General features: G+C 42.1%; 1 protein-coding gene across 5 annotated transcripts in view; it reads left to right on the top strand.

Moving 5' to 3' along the window:
- The window catches only part of LOC139344880 (protein turtle homolog B-like), a 173,766-nt gene that overhangs the window by 73,555 nt on the left and 81,091 nt on the right, over nt 1-19,120 (top strand). For all 5 annotated transcript variants that reach the window (XR_011603183.1, XR_011603182.1, XM_070983303.1 and 2 more), the window contains exons 4-5: nt 7,810-7,961; nt 16,877-16,994. Coding sequence is in view for 3 of the 5 variants with exons in the window: in XM_070983303.1 (XP_070839404.1) it covers nt 7,810-7,961; nt 16,877-16,994 (270 nt within the window). In the remaining 2 variants the exon portion in view is untranslated. The remainder of the gene's footprint in view (nt 1-7,809; nt 7,962-16,876; nt 16,995-19,120) is intronic.

The following is a 19,120-nucleotide window of genomic DNA, read 5'->3' as shown; positions in this document are numbered from 1 at the left end:
CAAGGTTGTTGCCTCATCATGTGCACCAACTATTTTCTTATTCAGAATATTAAATGAATCAACAGAAATACGGTGAATGTCTCTAAAAAGCTGCATGGTCAGAGTGCTTGTATGGTCACCATCTATATGGTGTGGCAAAGTGTGTGGTGTGGAATTAGCACTATGGCTGGGCTTATGGCTGCAGATGGAATGACATGTTTGCAATTGAGAGACTACAGGATTACACATGTAAGCAGATCAGCTTCAGTCCTAAGGTGATTAGATGAGAATATCAAAACAAGAATTATGACTGAACAAAATCTGTATTGAATCACAGAGAATGACATTGGCATGTGTGTGCATTGGAAGCCATTGGTTTACGTTAAATGGGGGTGGAGCAGTTAGAAAACCAGCTTAAGAATGTTTTGGTAGAAAGATGTGCCAATTGTCCTGTATGATCATCCCTCCTCATAATCTAGAGGGCCTCTGAGCTAAAGAGGATTTAGAAAAATTGTTTTATAAAATGCAGCATGTCTGGCATGTCACTATCTATACAACATCACTATAAAAAAACTGAGGTCTTGTTATAAATAGAAATGTTTGTTGACAGAATGAAACAAAGAACTTTAACTTAAATGAACTCATGTCCTTGAAGAAGGGCAAAAACAAGTTCTCCTGTTTATTAGGAAAAATGATGTTGGCATTGCAGAAAATGTCAGACCAGAGGATTTTCCAGGGACAGATATGGCTGTGTATAGACTTTTAAAACTGCCAGCATTAAGGCTTTTATGAGCTGTTTGTGAGTGTGTTTTGCATGTTAATGCATGAGCATGCTCTGTTGGTGTATATGCACACAGCACCAGGGAAAAAAGCATTTCATGTTTACTCCTCAGCTCTTCTCCCTGTTCATTTATGTGACAAGCATTCCACTGCTACCTGGTTTTCATCGACTTATTTACTGTAGTGGTACAAATCTGAAATTGTGGACATGTGCAACCAGCCAGACAGCAAAGGCAAAGCCAGGTAAAAGTTTATACACATTCATTATTTAGTGGCCCCTTGGTCATTTGTTTGATTGGCCAGTCTCCTGCTATTATCTCCACTCGGCCGGTCCCTCAAAGGAGGAATGAAAAGATTTCTCCTGCCAAGAACATACAGTGCCTGCAAAGTTTTCAGTGGCAGTGCACTTAAACATCTCATCAAAACTTTTGACAGTGGTTTAAGTGTTGTTTTTGTTATCTCCTGGGTTTCTGCTTGTGGATGATATTTAATAGAAATTTTAATATAGCCGTTCCCTACATTTCTCTATTTAGTTAAATTCCTTTCTCCACATCATCATTACACTTTAAGGCAATTTAAAACATCTTCAAGGGATAATCAGAATCAGAATTCCTTTGTTGATCCCCGAGGGGAAATCATTTTGTGTTTATCGTAAGAATAGTACAAACAAGTGAAAACTCAATGCTGCATCCATCATCATTGATTTAGAAAAAGGCAGGAAAACAATGAAATGGAAGATGGGAGAATGGAAGATAGCAGAGGCCATGATCTGTAAGACACAGGAGACATACAGTTTGTTACACAAAATATCATTCCACAAATACTGGAATAGATATTTAGTATTAGTTGCAACAGTCTCATTTCAATTTAGAACTCGTTGACTCTTACATCCCTCTCTGCAGAGCTTCGTCACTCCTTGCTTGCCCCTGTTTATAGAAGAGATAAATACTTCATGCAATCAAGATCCCCTCCAAGATGGTGCTGCAGACGGCTGCCTCGGTGTGTTGGTGCGCATTGTTTTGTTTTGTGTTTTAACTCTGTTTTTTGTGACGGTACCCGGAACTTTCACCAGAGAAGAGCTCATGAACATCAGGGTAACAACACCAGAGGATTTATTTCCTAATTTTCTGCGCCCAACATTGGAAATTTTGGACATCCTGGTCAAAGGTGCACTCACCTTTGCACATGCAGCGAAACACCGGAGAGGAAGAAAGGCCAGTGCGCTTGTGCATCTTCACCGGAGCAGACTACGCACAGCGTTACCGGGAATATCTCTCTCTAACGGGTGTTCACTGATCAGCAAACTGGAGGAATTGCAACTGCTGTTGGATAAAAACTGGGACTTTTCTTCATCTGCGGTTTTGTGCTTTTCAGAGATGTGGCTGTGTGGATTAATACCAGACTCTGCACTGCAGCTCACGAACTCCCTAAATACAGACAGTTCATTAAATACCCGACCAGAGAGGAGAATACTCTGGATCACTGTTACACCACAGTCAGGGATGCTTATCATGCCATCCCCCGTGCTGCACTGGGCCACTCTGACCACGTCATGGTGCACCTGATTCCTACGCAAAGGCAGAAACTAAAGCTCTGCAAACCTGTAGTGAGGACATCAAGGAAGTGGACCAGTGAGGCTGTGGAGGATCTCCATGCGTGTTTGGACTCAACTGACTGGGATGTGTTCAGGACTGCTACCAACAGTCTGGATGAGTACACGGAGGATGTGAAGTCCTACATCAGCTTCTGTGAGGACTGCTGTGTTCCATCACGCCCCAGGGTGAGTTACAACAATGACAATCCCTGGTTCACAGCCAAACTCAGACAGCTAAGGTTGGCAAAGGAAGAGGCCTTAAGGAGTGGGGACAAAGACAGATTCAAAGAGGCGAAGTACAAGTTTAGCAAGGTGGTGAAAGAGGCTAAGCGACTGTACTCTGAGAAACTCCAACTGCAACATGACTCTACATCTGTCTGGAAAGGGCTCAGGCAGATCACCAACTACAAGCCTAAAGTCCCCCACTCCATCAGTGACCAACGCCTAGCCAACGACCTGAACGAGTTCTACTGCTGCTTTGAAGGACAAAGGGACAGTCCAGCAACCATCCACCATGACACCTCCCAACAGCTCCAGCTCCAGTCACCTCCACCAATGCCCACCTTAAAGGTCCCCCCTCTCCCTCCCCACCCACCTCAGGGATGACTTTCCAAACATGAGAGGGATGTCAACAAACTCTTCAGGAGACAGACCCCCGGAAAGCTGCTGGATTTTGTGTCCACATCCTCCTTAAAGCACTGCGCTGATCAGCTGTCTCCAGTGTTCACAGACATTTTTAACACCTCACTAGAGACATGTCACGTGCCAGCCTGCTTCAAGTCTTCAACCATCATCCCTGTTCCCAAGAAGGCAAGGATCATAGGACTTAATGACTTCAGACGCGTCGCCCTGACCTCTGTGGTCATGAAGTCCTTTGAGCGCCTTGTGCTCTTACACCTCAAGGACATCACTGACCTTCTCCTGGACCGCCTGCAGTTTGCCTACAGAGCCAACAGGTCTGTAGACAATGCAGTCAACTTGGCCCTCCACTTCATCCTCCAGCACCTGGACTCCGCAGGAAGCTACACCACGATCCTGTTTGTGGATTTCAGCTCTGCTTTTAACACCATCATCCCAACTTTGCTTCAGGAGAAGCTCTCCCAGCTGAGCGTGCCTGACACTACCTGCAGGTTGATTACAGACTTCCTGTCTGACAGGAAACAGTGTGTGAAGCTGGGGAAACACATCTCCAACTTAAAGACCATCAGCACTGGATCCCCCAGGGCTGCATTCTTTCTCCTCTGCTCTTCTCCCTGTATATGAACAGCCGCACCTCCACTCACCAGTCTGTCAAGCTCCTGAAGTTTGCGGATGACACCACCCTCATCGGACTCATCTCTGATGGTGATGAGTCCACCTACAGGTGGGAGGTTGACCATCTGGTGACCTAGTGCAACCAGAACAACCTAGAGCTCAACGCTCTAAAGACAGTGGAGATGGTTGTGGACTACAGGAAGGACAGGAAGAACTCAGGCTCAGCTGCCCCCATCACCCTCTGTGACTCCACTATTGACACTGTGGAATCTTTCCGCTTCCTGGGAACTATCATCTCCCAGGACCTCAAGTGGGAGCCGAACATCAGCTCCCTCATCAAGAAAGCACAACAGAGGATGTACTTCCTACGGCAGCTGAAGAAATTCAATCTGCCAAAGACAATGATGGTGCACTTCTACACAGCCATCACTGAGTCCATCCTCACCTCCTCCTTCACCATCTGGTACGCTGCTGTCACTGCCAAGGACAAGGGCAGACTGCAGCGTGTCATTTGGTCTGCAGAGAAGGTGATTGACGGCAATCTCTCATCTCTTCAGGACCTGTACACCTCCAGGACCCTGAGGTGTGCAGGAAAGATTGTGGCTGATCCCTCCCACCCCGGACACAAACTCTTCGAGACACTCCCCTCTGGCAGGAGGCTGCGTCCATCAGGACCAAAACCTCACACCACAAGAACAGTTTTTTCCCATCTGCTGTCAGCCTTATCAACAAGGCCCGGAACCCCCCCAACACTCTTCACACTCCACCTCTGCCTCTACTTGTCACATTGACATTGCCATAACTCTATGCGTTATGTTAACGCTCAGCTTGGATTTCCTTTCTTGGATTTGCACATTTGTGAACATTTGATTTTTTGTACTGTGTGACTACCAGCTGTACTGCTCTTTTCAATCTGGAAAAACAGACTGTGAATATATATTTATGTAGGGGAACTACCTTAATTTGATGTTGCATTCGTTGATAAAATGACGGGGCACCACCTTCCTCAGCTAAGAAGGACTGCAGAAATTAACTGCTATAACGCTGATAAAATACTAATGAATGAACTAACGGAAAACCAGTCTGATAATCTGAAGTGTAAACTCTGGATACAGGGATCGTATATATTCAGCTCAAAAGGACACCGTCTAACCAGGACTTAAATCAAAATCTCATTTATTAAGCACATTTATGGGTAATGAATAATGTATCATGAATGGTACGACAGATGATATGAGGTGATATGACAGAACACAAAAGAAACTTATGGCAACGCAATGACAAACAAGTTTGGCGATAGTAAGAAGTAGTTGTAAGGGGATTATAGGGACGCGAACGTAAAGTTAAGGGATTAAACGAGCAGTTGAGAGAATTTGGATAAATTAGAAGTATCTTAACCTCACGGAACAACTCTTATTCAAACCCGCTTAGCATGCCTACTTGGTTGGTGACGTCCCGGTAAATTCTGTTCCAAACTAACTCGAAGATGCCCAGGTGCGTGTCCGTGGCTCGATCTGCTCGGTGGTCCGGTGGAAGGCCCAGGCACACCAAGGTGAAGAGCTGATGTTGGACGGTGATGTCTCTCGAGCTGGGTTCTACGGTGTCGGTTACAGATAAGGGACGGCTCCGGATGGTTAACCCAGACCAAGGATCAACAGCTGGCTGCAGGGTTTTGGTTCGGTTGAGTCCGTGAAGGATTATTTTTGACTGATAGTAACAAAATTGATAGTCTCTTCGATGGCCGGTCGAAAAGGGTCTACAAAATTATTATTATTTGACTAAAATTTACAGATACTAAAACAAAAACGTATGACTTAGAAAAATGAAAGTTTACGGGAAAACTATGGAAACACGTCTTCTGAAAAATAAATCACGCTACTCGGTATGGCTTTTGAGTAGCTCAAAGACGGGAAAAACTTAAAGAGCAAAACGACTGTCCAAAACTAAGACAACTAAGAAGTAACAAACAAAACTAAAACATAATGTAACATAACTTAAGACAAGACTGAGTAACGCGCACTGAATTCATGCTGCGGCTGCAGACGTTTTTAAATCTCGCTCCAGGGCGTGTCTAATGGGCAGTTTGTGACGCGCAATGTAATCTCGCCTCATGGAGCTGGAATTAATTAATGATTCATACGAGGGGCTCATCTGCTTCTCTCTATGGTCAATCACATATATTTTGAATGGACGATTTTCAATGACATTTCAACATTGCTCACAACATGCGTTAGGCAATTCCTATGATTGGATGACAACATTAAACGATAATCATGGTAACAATTTATAATACTCGTCCTAATATGAATGATGACTCAAGGTATAACTAACACAAAATAAAGAAATAAAGAAAGGCAGACTATATTTGCCCAAAATGATTATCACTATTACGGTTACTTATTAAATGCATCACGTCAAACGTATTCAACCTGACTGTTACGAACCTCTAGATGGCAGTATGGTTCCATGGTAAAAATTCAGACAGACTTTATAAAACAGTTAAAATCACAACTTTGTCATTCTTCAAGTTAGAGAAACTGGAAGAACATCAATATTATACATATTGGGAGTCCTGTAAGGTGAAAACATCAAAAGTTAAGTTCAACATAGAAGTTTGGTTATCCTGGAGTATTAGGAAGAAGCACACAAGCATACACCACAAGTTGCTTCAGGAATGTCCAATTTACAACCCATCAGCCCCATCTGGTTTGTGGATTCCTATGAGACATGGTATTTGTCCCTCCAGACAGTTTTATTGTCTTGGTCTCTCTTGGGGCTATCAGGAGAGAATCAGCATTGCCATGAGAAACATAGTGAGGGGAAGGCGAGGAGAAGGCCACCTTTGATGTTGAGGTGTCTGTGTCCCTGGCTTCCCTGAGAAGAAAACATGGAGGAGATGTCTCTTGTCCAGACATCTTGTCTCTGAAATTAACACCTTCCCTGTAAACAGTTCAAATGGTCAATAGCTCTTGAAAGTTTGGATGCTTTACAACTCCATTTCTCCTGAAGGAATGCAGAGAGGGTAAGAGGAGGTCAGTTAGAGGCCAGTTCTGCTACATTTATATGGTTATATTTCTTACTTTTTAATAGTTTATTTTTAGAAGATTTGTCATGCACCAACAAAACAAATTCCTAGTATGTAAAAAAAAAAAATAAATCTTACTTGGCAATAAAGCTTTTTATGATTTTTCTGATTCTGAAGAGATGTCATGATTAATGTAACTGAGATATACTTCAAAGAAGCAGTTTTTTTCCCACATTGCCATGTATTTTCATCAAAAGCCAAAATATGCCAGTATGTGTTGCAAAAAATAAATGTTTTTTTTAGCATATAGATTGATCTTATGGGTGTTAATACTGCAAGATTTTGCTGAAAGTGCAGTTCTGTCTTCATTTGTGGAATTTCTCCCAATGCTTAGCAAACATTGAGTAATGCTCACTCACTGTGTGGTTTCAGTGGAAGTGGGTAATCAATGCTTAACAATAAATAGAGTGCAAGAAAATACTTGAAGGCTTTGAACTTCTAACTAGACTGAGCTAGTAAAGCCAGTGGATAATTCATAACATTTCCCACTGATAGCCAAAGAATTTGGATATTAAACATAGCTGACCTGCCTGAATGTTGCCATATTTTCCAAAACAAAAATGCATGTTAACCTCTTGGTTGGTCTGACTGTAACTGTTAGTGAAATTGAAAAGTAGAAGTTCCTGCAGTAGTCATGTAGATGTCACAGTGTCTGAACTGGTCTGTGTTTGCTTGCCACTGAGTGTAATAAGGCAGTTTTCCTCCTGTTTGGGTTAAAACTCTTCTTCTTTTTTTCACCTGCACACTCTTAGGACAAAATACCAGGGGCAGATCATTCATCATACACAGAGCAACACCTAAGAAATGACCAACTAAGCACTGGTTTTATTGATACAGCCTGTGTACTATATTATCATATTTTGAGAAGAATATATTGAGGGAGTATTATAGAGAGGCTCAGTAAATGGAATCTCAGAGCTGCATTGTAACAGTAAGTCAGTGTCAGATACCGTTAGCAGCATGCATCTATCCAGTATATATTGAGTCAAAACAAGAAGTCTCCGCAAAAAATAAACTCTGCAACTTTGTTACTTGTGCTTGATCCTTTCAAAACAGTTTTCACATGTCCTTGTTTATTCTTTGTCTCTAACCTTCTGCCTATCCTCTGACTCCTCAGCGCCCCCCACGTTCACGGACACGCCACCTCAGTACGTAGAGGCAAAGGAGGGGGGTAGCACCACTTTGACCTGCACAGCCTTCGGCAATCCCAAGCCCTCGGTCAGCTGGCTGCGGGAAGGCAGCCTCATGGTCAGCAGTGCCAAGTATAAGGTATATAAGTATATAATGTCTTTATGTGTCATATTTATAGCTTTGACTCATTATTTGTGTTATTGGTGCTGCAGAGGCAAAGCAGGGGTCCTGTTGCACTCAGTAATAAAATGCAGGATCCCCAGGCACTGTCACTGTGCTTCACAGTTGCTTTTCAGACACCAATGGGTGATATCACGGAGACTACTTCCATGTTTTATGCAGTCACTGCCCCAATATCACAAGTCACATATTTACTTAAATGATCATCACAGTCCATACAGCATACAACAACCTCCATCCTTAGAGTCTCGTTTCACATAAAGAAAAAAATCCCTGAAAAACAGAAGAGGCATCCCTTCCAGATGGACAGACATGCCATGTCTGGCAGCAGCTGGATGGTGAGCAACATTCAGATGTTGCCCAAGGACCTGAGCCCCCCAACCTCCTCTCCACGATCGAGGCCTGGATAGAGGAGAGACTACACAAACACACCAGAGGCAAGGCTCAAACACCATTCACAGAGAGAGAGAGAGAGAAAGAAAGAGAGAAAGAGAGAGAGAGAGAGAGAGAGAGAGAGAGAGAGAGAGAGAGGGAGAGAACAATGTGCATAATGTGAGAGAGAGGGAGAAACGGCTGACTTTGTGAATCTATCCGGGTGGAGTTTAGTGTCAAAGCTTCTTCTTGTAACTGTAGCAGATCAGTGTATAAATTGCAACTTTCAGTTTCAATCATCTCAGTCATTTTAATTGATAAAATGTGGGAGTCATTTCCATTCCTACAGCAGAACTCAATGGTAGATACTGTACAGCACATACTATTAAATGTTCAAAACAAATGTTCATTTTCTCATTAAGCACAAATTCAAAGACTAAAACCAAACTCATATGTGCAATGGCAGTTTGGTTTTGTCTAAATTTGTCCAAGTCAGAGACAGCAGCATTCTCCAAGTCACTAGACTATACTGTATTTTATAGAGATTGGTGACCTACTGTAAAACCTGTAGATCTGCTAGCATGAGTATGTGTTCTACACTGTTTGAAGACTTAGGTATAACAATTTGGTGTTAATATACCAAAGTCTGATCTCTTTTATGTGAGTAAATATAAAGATGGATCTTGGTGGTAAACTCTGCTGGAAAATTTGTCAAATCACATGTAAACTGGAAACTGCTGCATCACACGGTCCTCTCTGCTGTCAGATGTGGTGGTTTATTTGAGGGAATGGAATGGAAAAATGAAGTAATGTGGCAAACTGCCCACATTTCTCCTGTTTTAAAGTCAGTAACAACATTAGAAGCAGGCAAGAAAGCCGCTCATATTGCTTCATGTTGTTTCACATTTTTTCATGTCGGTCTTAAAACTAATCAGGCTTCCATACGAACATTGAAACAGATTTTGCTTGTGTTCATTCCTCTTGTTGTACTGGAAATTAAATGGTCCCTTCCTAATGCGCTTCAGATGTGATGGAGAACAAAATCTACTTTCCTCATTCTGAACTAAAATGCATTCCAAAGTTCAACAAAAGCTAATATGGGGCTTAAACATTCTGAGTAAGACAAGTAGGTATCTTCCAAAGTTTTTCTTTTTATCTTCGCATCACATATATAAAGGGGGAAACTGAACCATTTCACTTTAAACATTACACACTGTTCTTTCTTAAGTTACTCCCTTAAAAAGACAAAAAGTAACAGAGAGCTCAGATGCAGTTTTTGTTGCCAGATTAGATCCTCATATCTGCCCAGTTACCATGAAAGTAGCTCAATCAAACCCAAAGCAGTTAGAATAATGAAAACAGTTTTGGATAATGTTATATTAAACATAAAATGTCTTCACTTCTATGATCAGTATTTTACAGTCTCACAGTAGAGCTGACTGAATAATAATTTGACTAGGAAAAACAATTTTGATTTCATCTTAAGACCCTGGAATTTCGTTGCATGTTAAGTTGAACCATGGCACTCAGGGCACCGAATACAATAGGTTGATATAGCATTTCACCCCTTTAACATTGTGGGACTCATGGTGGACAGTGGGGTCAAAAACCGATGCAGAAGAACCATATAAATTGTCTTTTTTATTGCACACATTCTTCTTCCTTGTCTAAACCTGGCAGACATTGTGTAGCAAACCCTCCCTCATTCCTGTTGAGTGTATTTGGTGAGATTCTTGTAGTTTTAGGTAGTTTTGGTTTTCACAGCTCACCAGCTATACTCCCCATTAACCCACACCAATACCTGTCACAAACCAGAGTGAATCCACATGCAGAAACACCAGGCAGAGACAGATATATGGCAAAGACAGCAGGTTTACTGGGTCCTTTAAGCAGAGCAGAATACCGTTCGTAGCTAGGGTCAAAACCGGAAAGCAGATTGATCAGGTAGAGGTACAGAGTTGGCAGGCAAAAAGACGAGTCGGGTAACAGGCACAGGTCAAAAATCCAAAAAGGCTGAACAGAAAGACAGGTGGGATATGAGGCAGGCACTAACAACAATCTGGCAGAGAACAAAGGGACACTGACTCGTATAAATACTGAGGAGCAAATGAGCAGATGAGACACAGGTGTGAGGTGGCAGAGCAGGCTGGTCCCAGATTGGCTGACAGTCAATGCAGGGGGAGTGCAGTAGGGTGTGGGCAAAGCACTGGCGGGAAAAGCTGGCAGGGCTGAGTGGAGGATGAGCAGAAGGGTGTGAGCAGGAGGGTGGGGCTAAGAAGCTCCACCAGAGTCCATGACAATTACCAGTAGCATGCATTTCCAACTGCTGATCAGTTAATGACAGCTCAAAGTGGTATCACTTCTCATTGTATTCTGAGCCAAAAAGGAGATTAAGAAGCACTATTATACCTTTCAACATACCTGGTGCTGTAATATTAGTTGTATTCCTGCTTTAATGAGTTACAGCAGGTTTTAAAGATCTATCTTTTCTTAATTCCAGTTGCTGGCAATATTACTTTATGTAAAAATGGTATTATTATTTGATACAGGCCTCAGTTGGCTCAGATCATACTGTATTTTAAAGGGAGGGGCTATATTGTTGTCATTAGTGATCATAAATCTGAGTGGATCACCATGATGTAGAGTACTCTCACGGTTCTATTCTTGGGCCTTTACTATATAACCTCCTTTAGTCCCTGTAGGTCAAATCATACATGACAATAACATTGTTTATTATAGTTGTGCCGATGACATTCATCTTAAAGACACGCAAGAATTAGAAGTGTCATGTTCAGACAAGATTTGGAGAAAGCCATTCATGCCTTCATTTCCAGCAGGATGGGTTATTTTAATGGTCTTCCCCTTACAGACCAGTAGACTAGTTGAGCACATTAAATCTTTATACTGGTGTATTGTTAGCTATAGAGAAGAAGTACTGCTTTTGGTTTATAAATCACGTCACATCATTGGTCCAAAAAACAGTTCTGCTTGAAGAATACTGTACAAACTCAGCAGGTCTTTCGGAAGTAGTGAGCTGGTGGTACCTTGAGTCAAAACCAAGCAAGTTGCTTTTAGCTACAGTGCAACACATCTGGTGGCACAAACGTAAATGCACGAAATGTCTTTTTTTCCTTTCTTCTTCTTTTTTTTTTTTTTTCAACAAATTAAAAACTCAATTAAAACCCGCTGTTCTGCTGTGTCTTTGAATGCTTGGTTTCTTTACGGCACTAGTGCCGTAAAGAAACCAAGCAAGCAACAGAAAGGGGTTCAATAAATAAATAAAAAACTTACATAAAAGGACTCCTCTGTCCACACCATCCATTTCTGGACTCGCAGTTAAAGTGGCCATCAAATATGACGACACCGTTTCGTTGTGGGGCAAGTTTAGTCTGTAAAACACAAAAAGTACAAACATGTCATGCAATGTTTACGTTTACTTATATTCTGCAGAATATTTCCTGTGTGTTTTATTAACTTACCCCTGCTCAGGTTCATATCGCCTGTCGTTTCTGTCACTATTGTGCAGACGTCGCACCTTTTCCTTTAAAATACAAAATACATTGTAATGTTAAATGTAACGTGAACGGTTACCAAACGTTCGGAACGTAGTGCAATAAGAATAATAAAGGTTTGGCGCCCTAAAAACTGCACAATGTAGTACTAAATGCTAACGTTACTTACTACAACTTATGCACCCGTCTCTTCGTCTCCACAGCTGCAGTTGGGTCGGGGCTGCTCCTCCAGAGCGAGCAGTCTGGCTTTTATCACGGTCATTCTCCTCGCCAACTGCGCGATCAGCTGCGTTAGCAGTCGAGACAATCCACTTAAGGCGCTCGGCAGTTTCTTCTCTAAATTGTTTGGACTTTCTGGATATGGTCGCTCCGCAGCCAGGCCGTCAACTCGTCGCAGAGGAGTGCCTTCGGGGATGAACTGAAGACGATGTCCGGCCGTTGTATGAACAGAGTTAAAGTTTAGCAGGACCCGAAACGTAACTGTTCTGATCCAAATACGATTCGCGTTCACAGATGCGCCTAGGTCGTTTTCTGCCGACGTCATTGCGTCAGAGGAGGCGTCCAATCATATGCGCGGTCGCGCTCTTGGAATTTCTCGCAAGACCATTTTTGTTGCGTAGAAAGAAAAACATGCTGTGATTTTGTTAGGTACTTTGATTTTCTATTTTTGTATCTGAATATTTTATAAAACGTAAACTTCTTTAAAGTGACATCATCGAAAATAAAAAAAAAGAAAAGTTACTTTGGTGTGTTCTCTTTTTATTCCTACTTAAAGAATCATCAGTGGACTGATCCTGCTGGAATTTTGCAAGCTAATCACTTAAGCATTGTTCATCTGGTGGTGTGTTGGCAAAATGCGAAAAATTGTGACCAGTGTCCAAGAACTGTAGATGCTTTAATTTTCACAATTTGATTTAGCAATTTAAGTGGAAATTTAAAGGCTTTTGAGAGTCAGGACACTTATCCTGTATGTACCTTATAAAATTATTTAAACACACTTTTAAATCCTCATGAAAAAAAAATCTTTGTATTCTGTAGGCACAGAAAACACACACACACACACAAACACACACACACACACAATCCCAATTTGCATTTGTATAGCTTGCAGCATTTACATTTGCATTTTAACACCTCATGGTCACAGGGGCTGAGAACTTCCACGGCAATTTACAGTGACGGAAATTGACGGAAATGTTACTTTTCATGCAGTGACTGTGATTTTCTTTTGTTAAATTTGGATCATCTTAATACTTACTTACTTACTGCCCATTTTGCCTCCTGGCAAGTAGGGCAGCAACAAAGGTTCTCCGCTGTGGTCGATTCTGGGCTGTTTTCTGGACATCTTCCCATGTCAGGCTCATAGATTTCATTTCTTCCTCTACTGTGCGACGCCAGGTGTTCGTGGGTCATCCTCTCTTTCTTCTTCCTTCAGGTGTCCAGTGAAGGGCTACTCTTGGGATGCTGTCTTGCTGTCTTCTCAAAACATGCCCAATCTAGTTCCAGTGCCGCTTTGTTACAGTGCTATCCATGCTGTCTTGTTGGCATCTTGTCAATAGATCTTTGTTTGTTATCTTGTTGGGCCAAAATAAACGACAGATTCTTCTCAGACTCCTTGTGTGGAAGACTGACAGGTGGCATATGTCACTTGCTGTCATTCTCCAGCATTCTGCACCATACAGGAGGGTGGATAGCATGCAGCTCTGATATAACTTAAGTTTCATCTTGGTTCTCTATTGCTGGGACTTCCATATGTTGTTCAACATTCTGAATGCATTTCTGGCTTTATTGATTTTGTTTTTTTGTCATTGTGTACACCCTCATCAAATCTTACAGTACTCCCAAGATAGGTGAACTCCTTTGTTGTTTTTAGAGCTTCACCATGCACATGGATTGGTAGTGGATCTGAGATGTTTAGTGCCATCACTTAAGATTTTCTCTGGTTTATTTTCAGGCCAACTTGCTGTGCAAAGTAGCCGAGACGTGATGTCTTCTCTTGCATGTGTTGGTGATTGTGTGAGACTAGAGCTCTTCCAATGCTGAGAAGAGGGTCCATCTTATACCTCTTGTTTTTTCTTCTGTTGTGCGGGGCATCACCCAGTCGATAACGATGTTGAAGAGCAATTTGTCTGACATCACACATTCTTGTCTGACTCCTGTCTTTACCTGGAAAGCTAGGCTACTATTTCCCGCCCGTCATTTGAAGCTGCACAGCTATGTGCTGTGGGATTCCATACATCGTAAAGATGTTCCAGAGGCCATCATGGTGTATGCTATCGAATGCCTTTTCAAAGTCAACAAAATTGATGTATAGTCGCCTCTGCCATTCTGTGCATTGTTCTAGGATATTACGAAGTGCAAATATCTGGTCAATGCTCCCCCCCTTAAGGAATCCTACCTGTTCATCCCTGAGTTTCTTATCTACTGCTTCTGTAAGACGCTGCACAATGATTTTTGTCATTTTTTTTGCTTGGTATCGATAGGAGTGTGATTCCACGGCAGTTGTTACAATCTCTCAAGTTGCCCTTCCTTGGTATCTTTATGATAATTCCTTCCAACCAGTCATCAGGTATTTCCTTTTTCTCCCAGATGGTTTTGAATAGTGGTTGAAGTAATTTGTAGGCAAGGTCTGGGTCTGCTTTGAAAAGCTCTGCATTCAGGTTATCTTGGCCTGGGGCTTTTGATGCCAATTTCCAGGTTGTTCTCTGCATGCTGTACATCTGGTTCTGTTGTGGGTGATGGTCTGTTTAAAACTTCCTGAAAGTGCTCTGTCCAGTGGGCTTCTTGTTGGGACTCAGTTGTCAGTAGTTGACCCTTTTTGTCTACTATTGGTGTTTCAGTTGTTCATCTGTGTTCGCCACTCACTATTTTGATCTTATAGACTTTCTCTTGCTCCCCTTTCCTAGCTGCCTGTTCTGCTTGACTTGCAAGATCTCCTAGATATGCCCGCTTGTCAACTCTGGCTTTCCTTCCCACTGTTTTGTTTGTTTCTTGGTACTGTTTCCTGTATTTTTCCTTTAGCCATTCAGACTTTGACTCATCTATTTGTTTCTTTATGGCCCTTCTATTTCCTACAGTTTGCCATGTGTCTTCACTTATCCAATCCTTCTTTTTCTTGTTCTTGTATCCAAGACAGGCTTCACTGGTCTTTACATAGGCTGCTTTGGTCTGTTCCCACATAGTGTAGATATCGTCTGATTTTGGCTCTGTGTTATCCATATCTGCTAATGCCTGAAATCTGTTCTTTAGTTGCAGCACAAAATAACCTCTGACCTTAGTGTCATGTAGCTTTCCGACATCGAATTGCTTTCTGGCTGTCTTTCTGCTCCCTGTTTTTCTAAGCTTTACTCTCAGCAAAGCTGTGACCAAGTGATGGTTGCTACCAACGTCAGTTCCTCGTTTGACCTTGACATCAAGCAATGAGCGTCTCCAGGTACCATTTATCATGAGATGATCTATTTGATTTCGATCCCTTCCATTTGGAGAGTGCCATGTTAGCTTGTAAATGTCCTTGTGTTGGAAGCGGGATCCCCCAATGACAAGGTCATGCATGGTGCAAAACTTTGCTAGCCTCTCCCCATTCTCATTCATGACTCTGCAGCCTCCACATAGCACTGAATGATAGTTGTGTTGATTTGCTTCCCTCTCAGTCTGATCTTCATGAGCCTACTGTTGACAGGTTTCCACTCTATCAAGCTCTTCTCTACTCCTTTCTTCATAATGATGGCTACTCCTTCCCTGTGTTGTTGGTCATCCCTCCCGGAGTACAGCACTGTTTCTACTGTGCTTATTGTAAGTCTCCCTGATCCTGTCCATCTGCTTTCACTTACTCCTAGTATATCTAGGTTGTATCTTCTCTTCTCTGATGTTACTTGTACTAATTTGCCTGTATCGTACATTGTTCTTACGTTCCAAAATCCTAACCTAGTCTTAAGTTTGGCACTCAGAACTTCCACCTTCCTGCCACTGGCTTCCTTTCGGCTTTCACCAATGGCAGTCATCCTAGCATCTGAGATAAATCTCCCGCTGGCATAGCTCTAGGGGTTTTGAGACACACAAGCCCCCCGATTGCTACAAGATTGCAATCCAAAGAGGGGTCATCTTAATACTGCACTGAACTGAACTGCATATGGCCACAGAGTGACCCAGTGGATAAAAGGTAAATGGACTGTATTTATGCAGCACTTTTCTAGTCTGACAACCATGCGAAGTGCTTTAACAGCATAAATCTGCATTCACCCATTCACACAATGTTGGCTAGACAGTGGTGCTCATTACAAGCATTAACCATTCACATAGCATCAGGACCACTGCCCTTCTGATGAGAGCGTTTTTACAACACAAGTCTGAATTCACCAATTCACACACACTTTAAATAGATTAAATAGAATTAAATTAAATACAGTAGTGTGTGATGGATGGCACGGTCGTAACACTGTCGCCTCACAGCTAGAATGTCTCCACCATGCCTTCGGTGCCTGCTGCTCGAGAAAAGGGCCTTTCTGTGTGGAGTTTGCATGTTCTCCCCGTGTTCACCTGGGATATCCTCCATAAAAATAAAAAAAAACCCACTAAAACATGCAGGAAGATCACCACCTAATCAATGGTGACAAAAGGAACTGGGTGCCTGGGAACCGCTGTCGGCTGGCAGCCCACCGCTCTTGGTCTGCCGCGGCGGAAGGGCTTGCCGGGATGGGTTAAAAGCGGAGAAAATAATTTCACTTAAGCATGGCGTGCAGTTTCCCCTCTAACTCTGCATGTTGTGTTGTGATTAATAAAGTGATGTCTTCTTCTTCTTCTTCTTCTTCTTCTTCTTCTCACATGATGAAACAGCATTGGGAGCAATTTGGGGTTCAGTACCTTGCCCAATGGTACTATATAAAGCGAATGTTCTTTGGATGGAAGACCAATGGTTAAGGCTATTTGTTACCACATGTCCACCTTAAAAGTAGACTTTAAATAGCAAAATGTTTATGTGTTTGTGCTCAGGTGTCTGATGGGAGTTTGACGGTGCTATCCATCACCCGGGAGGATCGTGGGGCCTATACGTGTCGAGCCTTCAGTCCCCAGGGAGAGGCCATTCACACCACACGGCTGCTAGTACAAGGTATGTTTATTTGCTGTGTCCTCAGAAGTGTAAAAAAAATGTACATGTTATTATGGCACAGGAATCTTTTGAAAAATACATATTTGCTAAAAAATTCTGAAATTTTTCCAGCATAAGTTTTTTTATCTTGCAACAACTTGTCTTAATTGTTGCTTTAATGATTGAGAATTCTTCTGGTGGACATACATAGCTCCACTGCACTCTGGAATCAGTTTTATTCGCGGTAACCCAACTGTTGAAAAGAGATTTCATCCAGTTTCATCTATTGTCATATTTCAGAAGTTTGTCTGATATTCATTTACCATTGAAACGCAGTCAGTGGTTCAAGTCTGTGGTAGCTGCCGTGGTTCATTATGCAGTCGTGTACACACAGATAACTAGAGTTACAATTAAACTGACCTTTTAGAGGTGAGTTTGGAAACAGTACTCGTCCTTGCATTTCCAAAACTTCTTTTTATTGTCACTTTGACAGACATCTGTCAGCTCTAGCTAGAGAACATAACACACTGCACAAAGTATGTATGTGTTAGGCTGTGCCTTAAGTTTTCATTTTGGACTCAAGATGCAGACCGGAGACAGGGTTCAAAGAAATGAAAGAATTAAATAACAATAATGAAAACACAAAGCACACTCAAAAGGAGTGGAGAAAACAAAACCTAAATGGCACTCTTTCTGAGTGGAACAAACAAACACAAAGCGCACTCTCAAGGAGTGTAAAACTCCAAGAGCACCGTAGAACGGGGTGAGGCAAAACTCAAATGCTGACGAGGCAGGAAGGCACTGAAACAAAAAGCGCACTTCAGTGGCAGTCCATACAAAAGTCCAACACAAACATATCCAACACAGAGAAACTGACTGAACACTATCAACACTCACACTGGAATGAACTCAGAAGCCACAAACGAATCAGGACAATCTGGCAAAAGGTTGAGCCGAGAGTCTTCCTTAAATACTCTGCCATAATCAGGCTGATGCGCGACAGGTGCACTGCTGACAAGGCGGAGCCAGCTGAGTGCAGGGACACACCTAGCTTAGACCCCGTTTACACTTAGGGAAAACGCATATGTTTTCGTTTACACGTAAACGGAGTTTTTTTCACGATCATTTTTAAAAGTGGATATTTCTGAAAACGCCGGTTATTTGTTGGCGTGAAAACAGGGTTAAACGGTGTTTTAGGTTCCGAAATGTCACAACATGACACTGAATACTTAACGTCATGTGAGCGACCTATGTTTACACTCACGCCCATTGGTTTGGCATAGTTATGATGCGCTTGACGGCGGATTTGTGCAGGTACATGTAAACAACAACATTTTTGAAAACGATGTTGTGTGCACGGTGTTATTTCCGAAAACGGAGGGGCCAAAATATCCGTTTTCCGAAATACCCTGCTACGTGTAAACATAGGGTCAGACAGACAGGGGACGATACAGACAGACAAATAACTCTAGGGAAAAGGGGAAAGGAAAACAAATCCTAACAGTGTGAATGATTGTACAGTACACAACAATCTGTGCCGTGCAGCATATATTGAGTATCATTTATCAGAGCACCTTGAAAGAGACTCTGCTATGGGTGATTTTTTATTTTCTCTGAGAAAATATCAGTGTAGCAACATTATGCCTCTCCCATCCAAAACCATCTGTCTGCACCTCTATCAGCTGTCAAAAAAGACACACTAAAATAAAGCACTCATCAAACTGACCCTAATTTATGAGAGTCTGATAAACCTTTGCACTAGTTTCTGTGCTGCCACTTGCAGTGGATGACTATCTAACATCATATTAAATCCAGGTGTCTGACAAAATACATTAACTATATACTATTATCTATTTATGCCCTCTGAGCAAACAGTGATTTAAAATCCTGCAATGCAAAGTTTGATAGATGAAGTAGGATGAGCACGTTCTTATGGGTATGTGGGAGTTATAAAGTATCGGCAGGTGGAGTTTGGACAGGCCTTCATTAGCTCCTTTCATCGTCTTTAAAATGCAGCAGGGGGAGGAGACAGAGCACTCCAAATGTAATATATGATATTGCATAACATATCGTTAGCCTCATAGCATAATTGTCTAAGTCATTTTTTGGCCAAATTGAGATATCTACCTAACTCTACTCTCCTGACA

The sequence above is a fragment of the Chaetodon trifascialis genome, chromosome 16 (assembly GCF_039877785.1).
Source record: "Chaetodon trifascialis isolate fChaTrf1 chromosome 16, fChaTrf1.hap1, whole genome shotgun sequence".
In the NCBI taxonomy this organism is placed as follows: Eukaryota; Metazoa; Chordata; class Actinopteri; order Chaetodontiformes; family Chaetodontidae; genus Chaetodon; species Chaetodon trifascialis.
The sequence above is the reverse complement of the archived record's forward strand: the minus strand, read 5'-3'. Positions and strand labels throughout refer to the sequence as shown.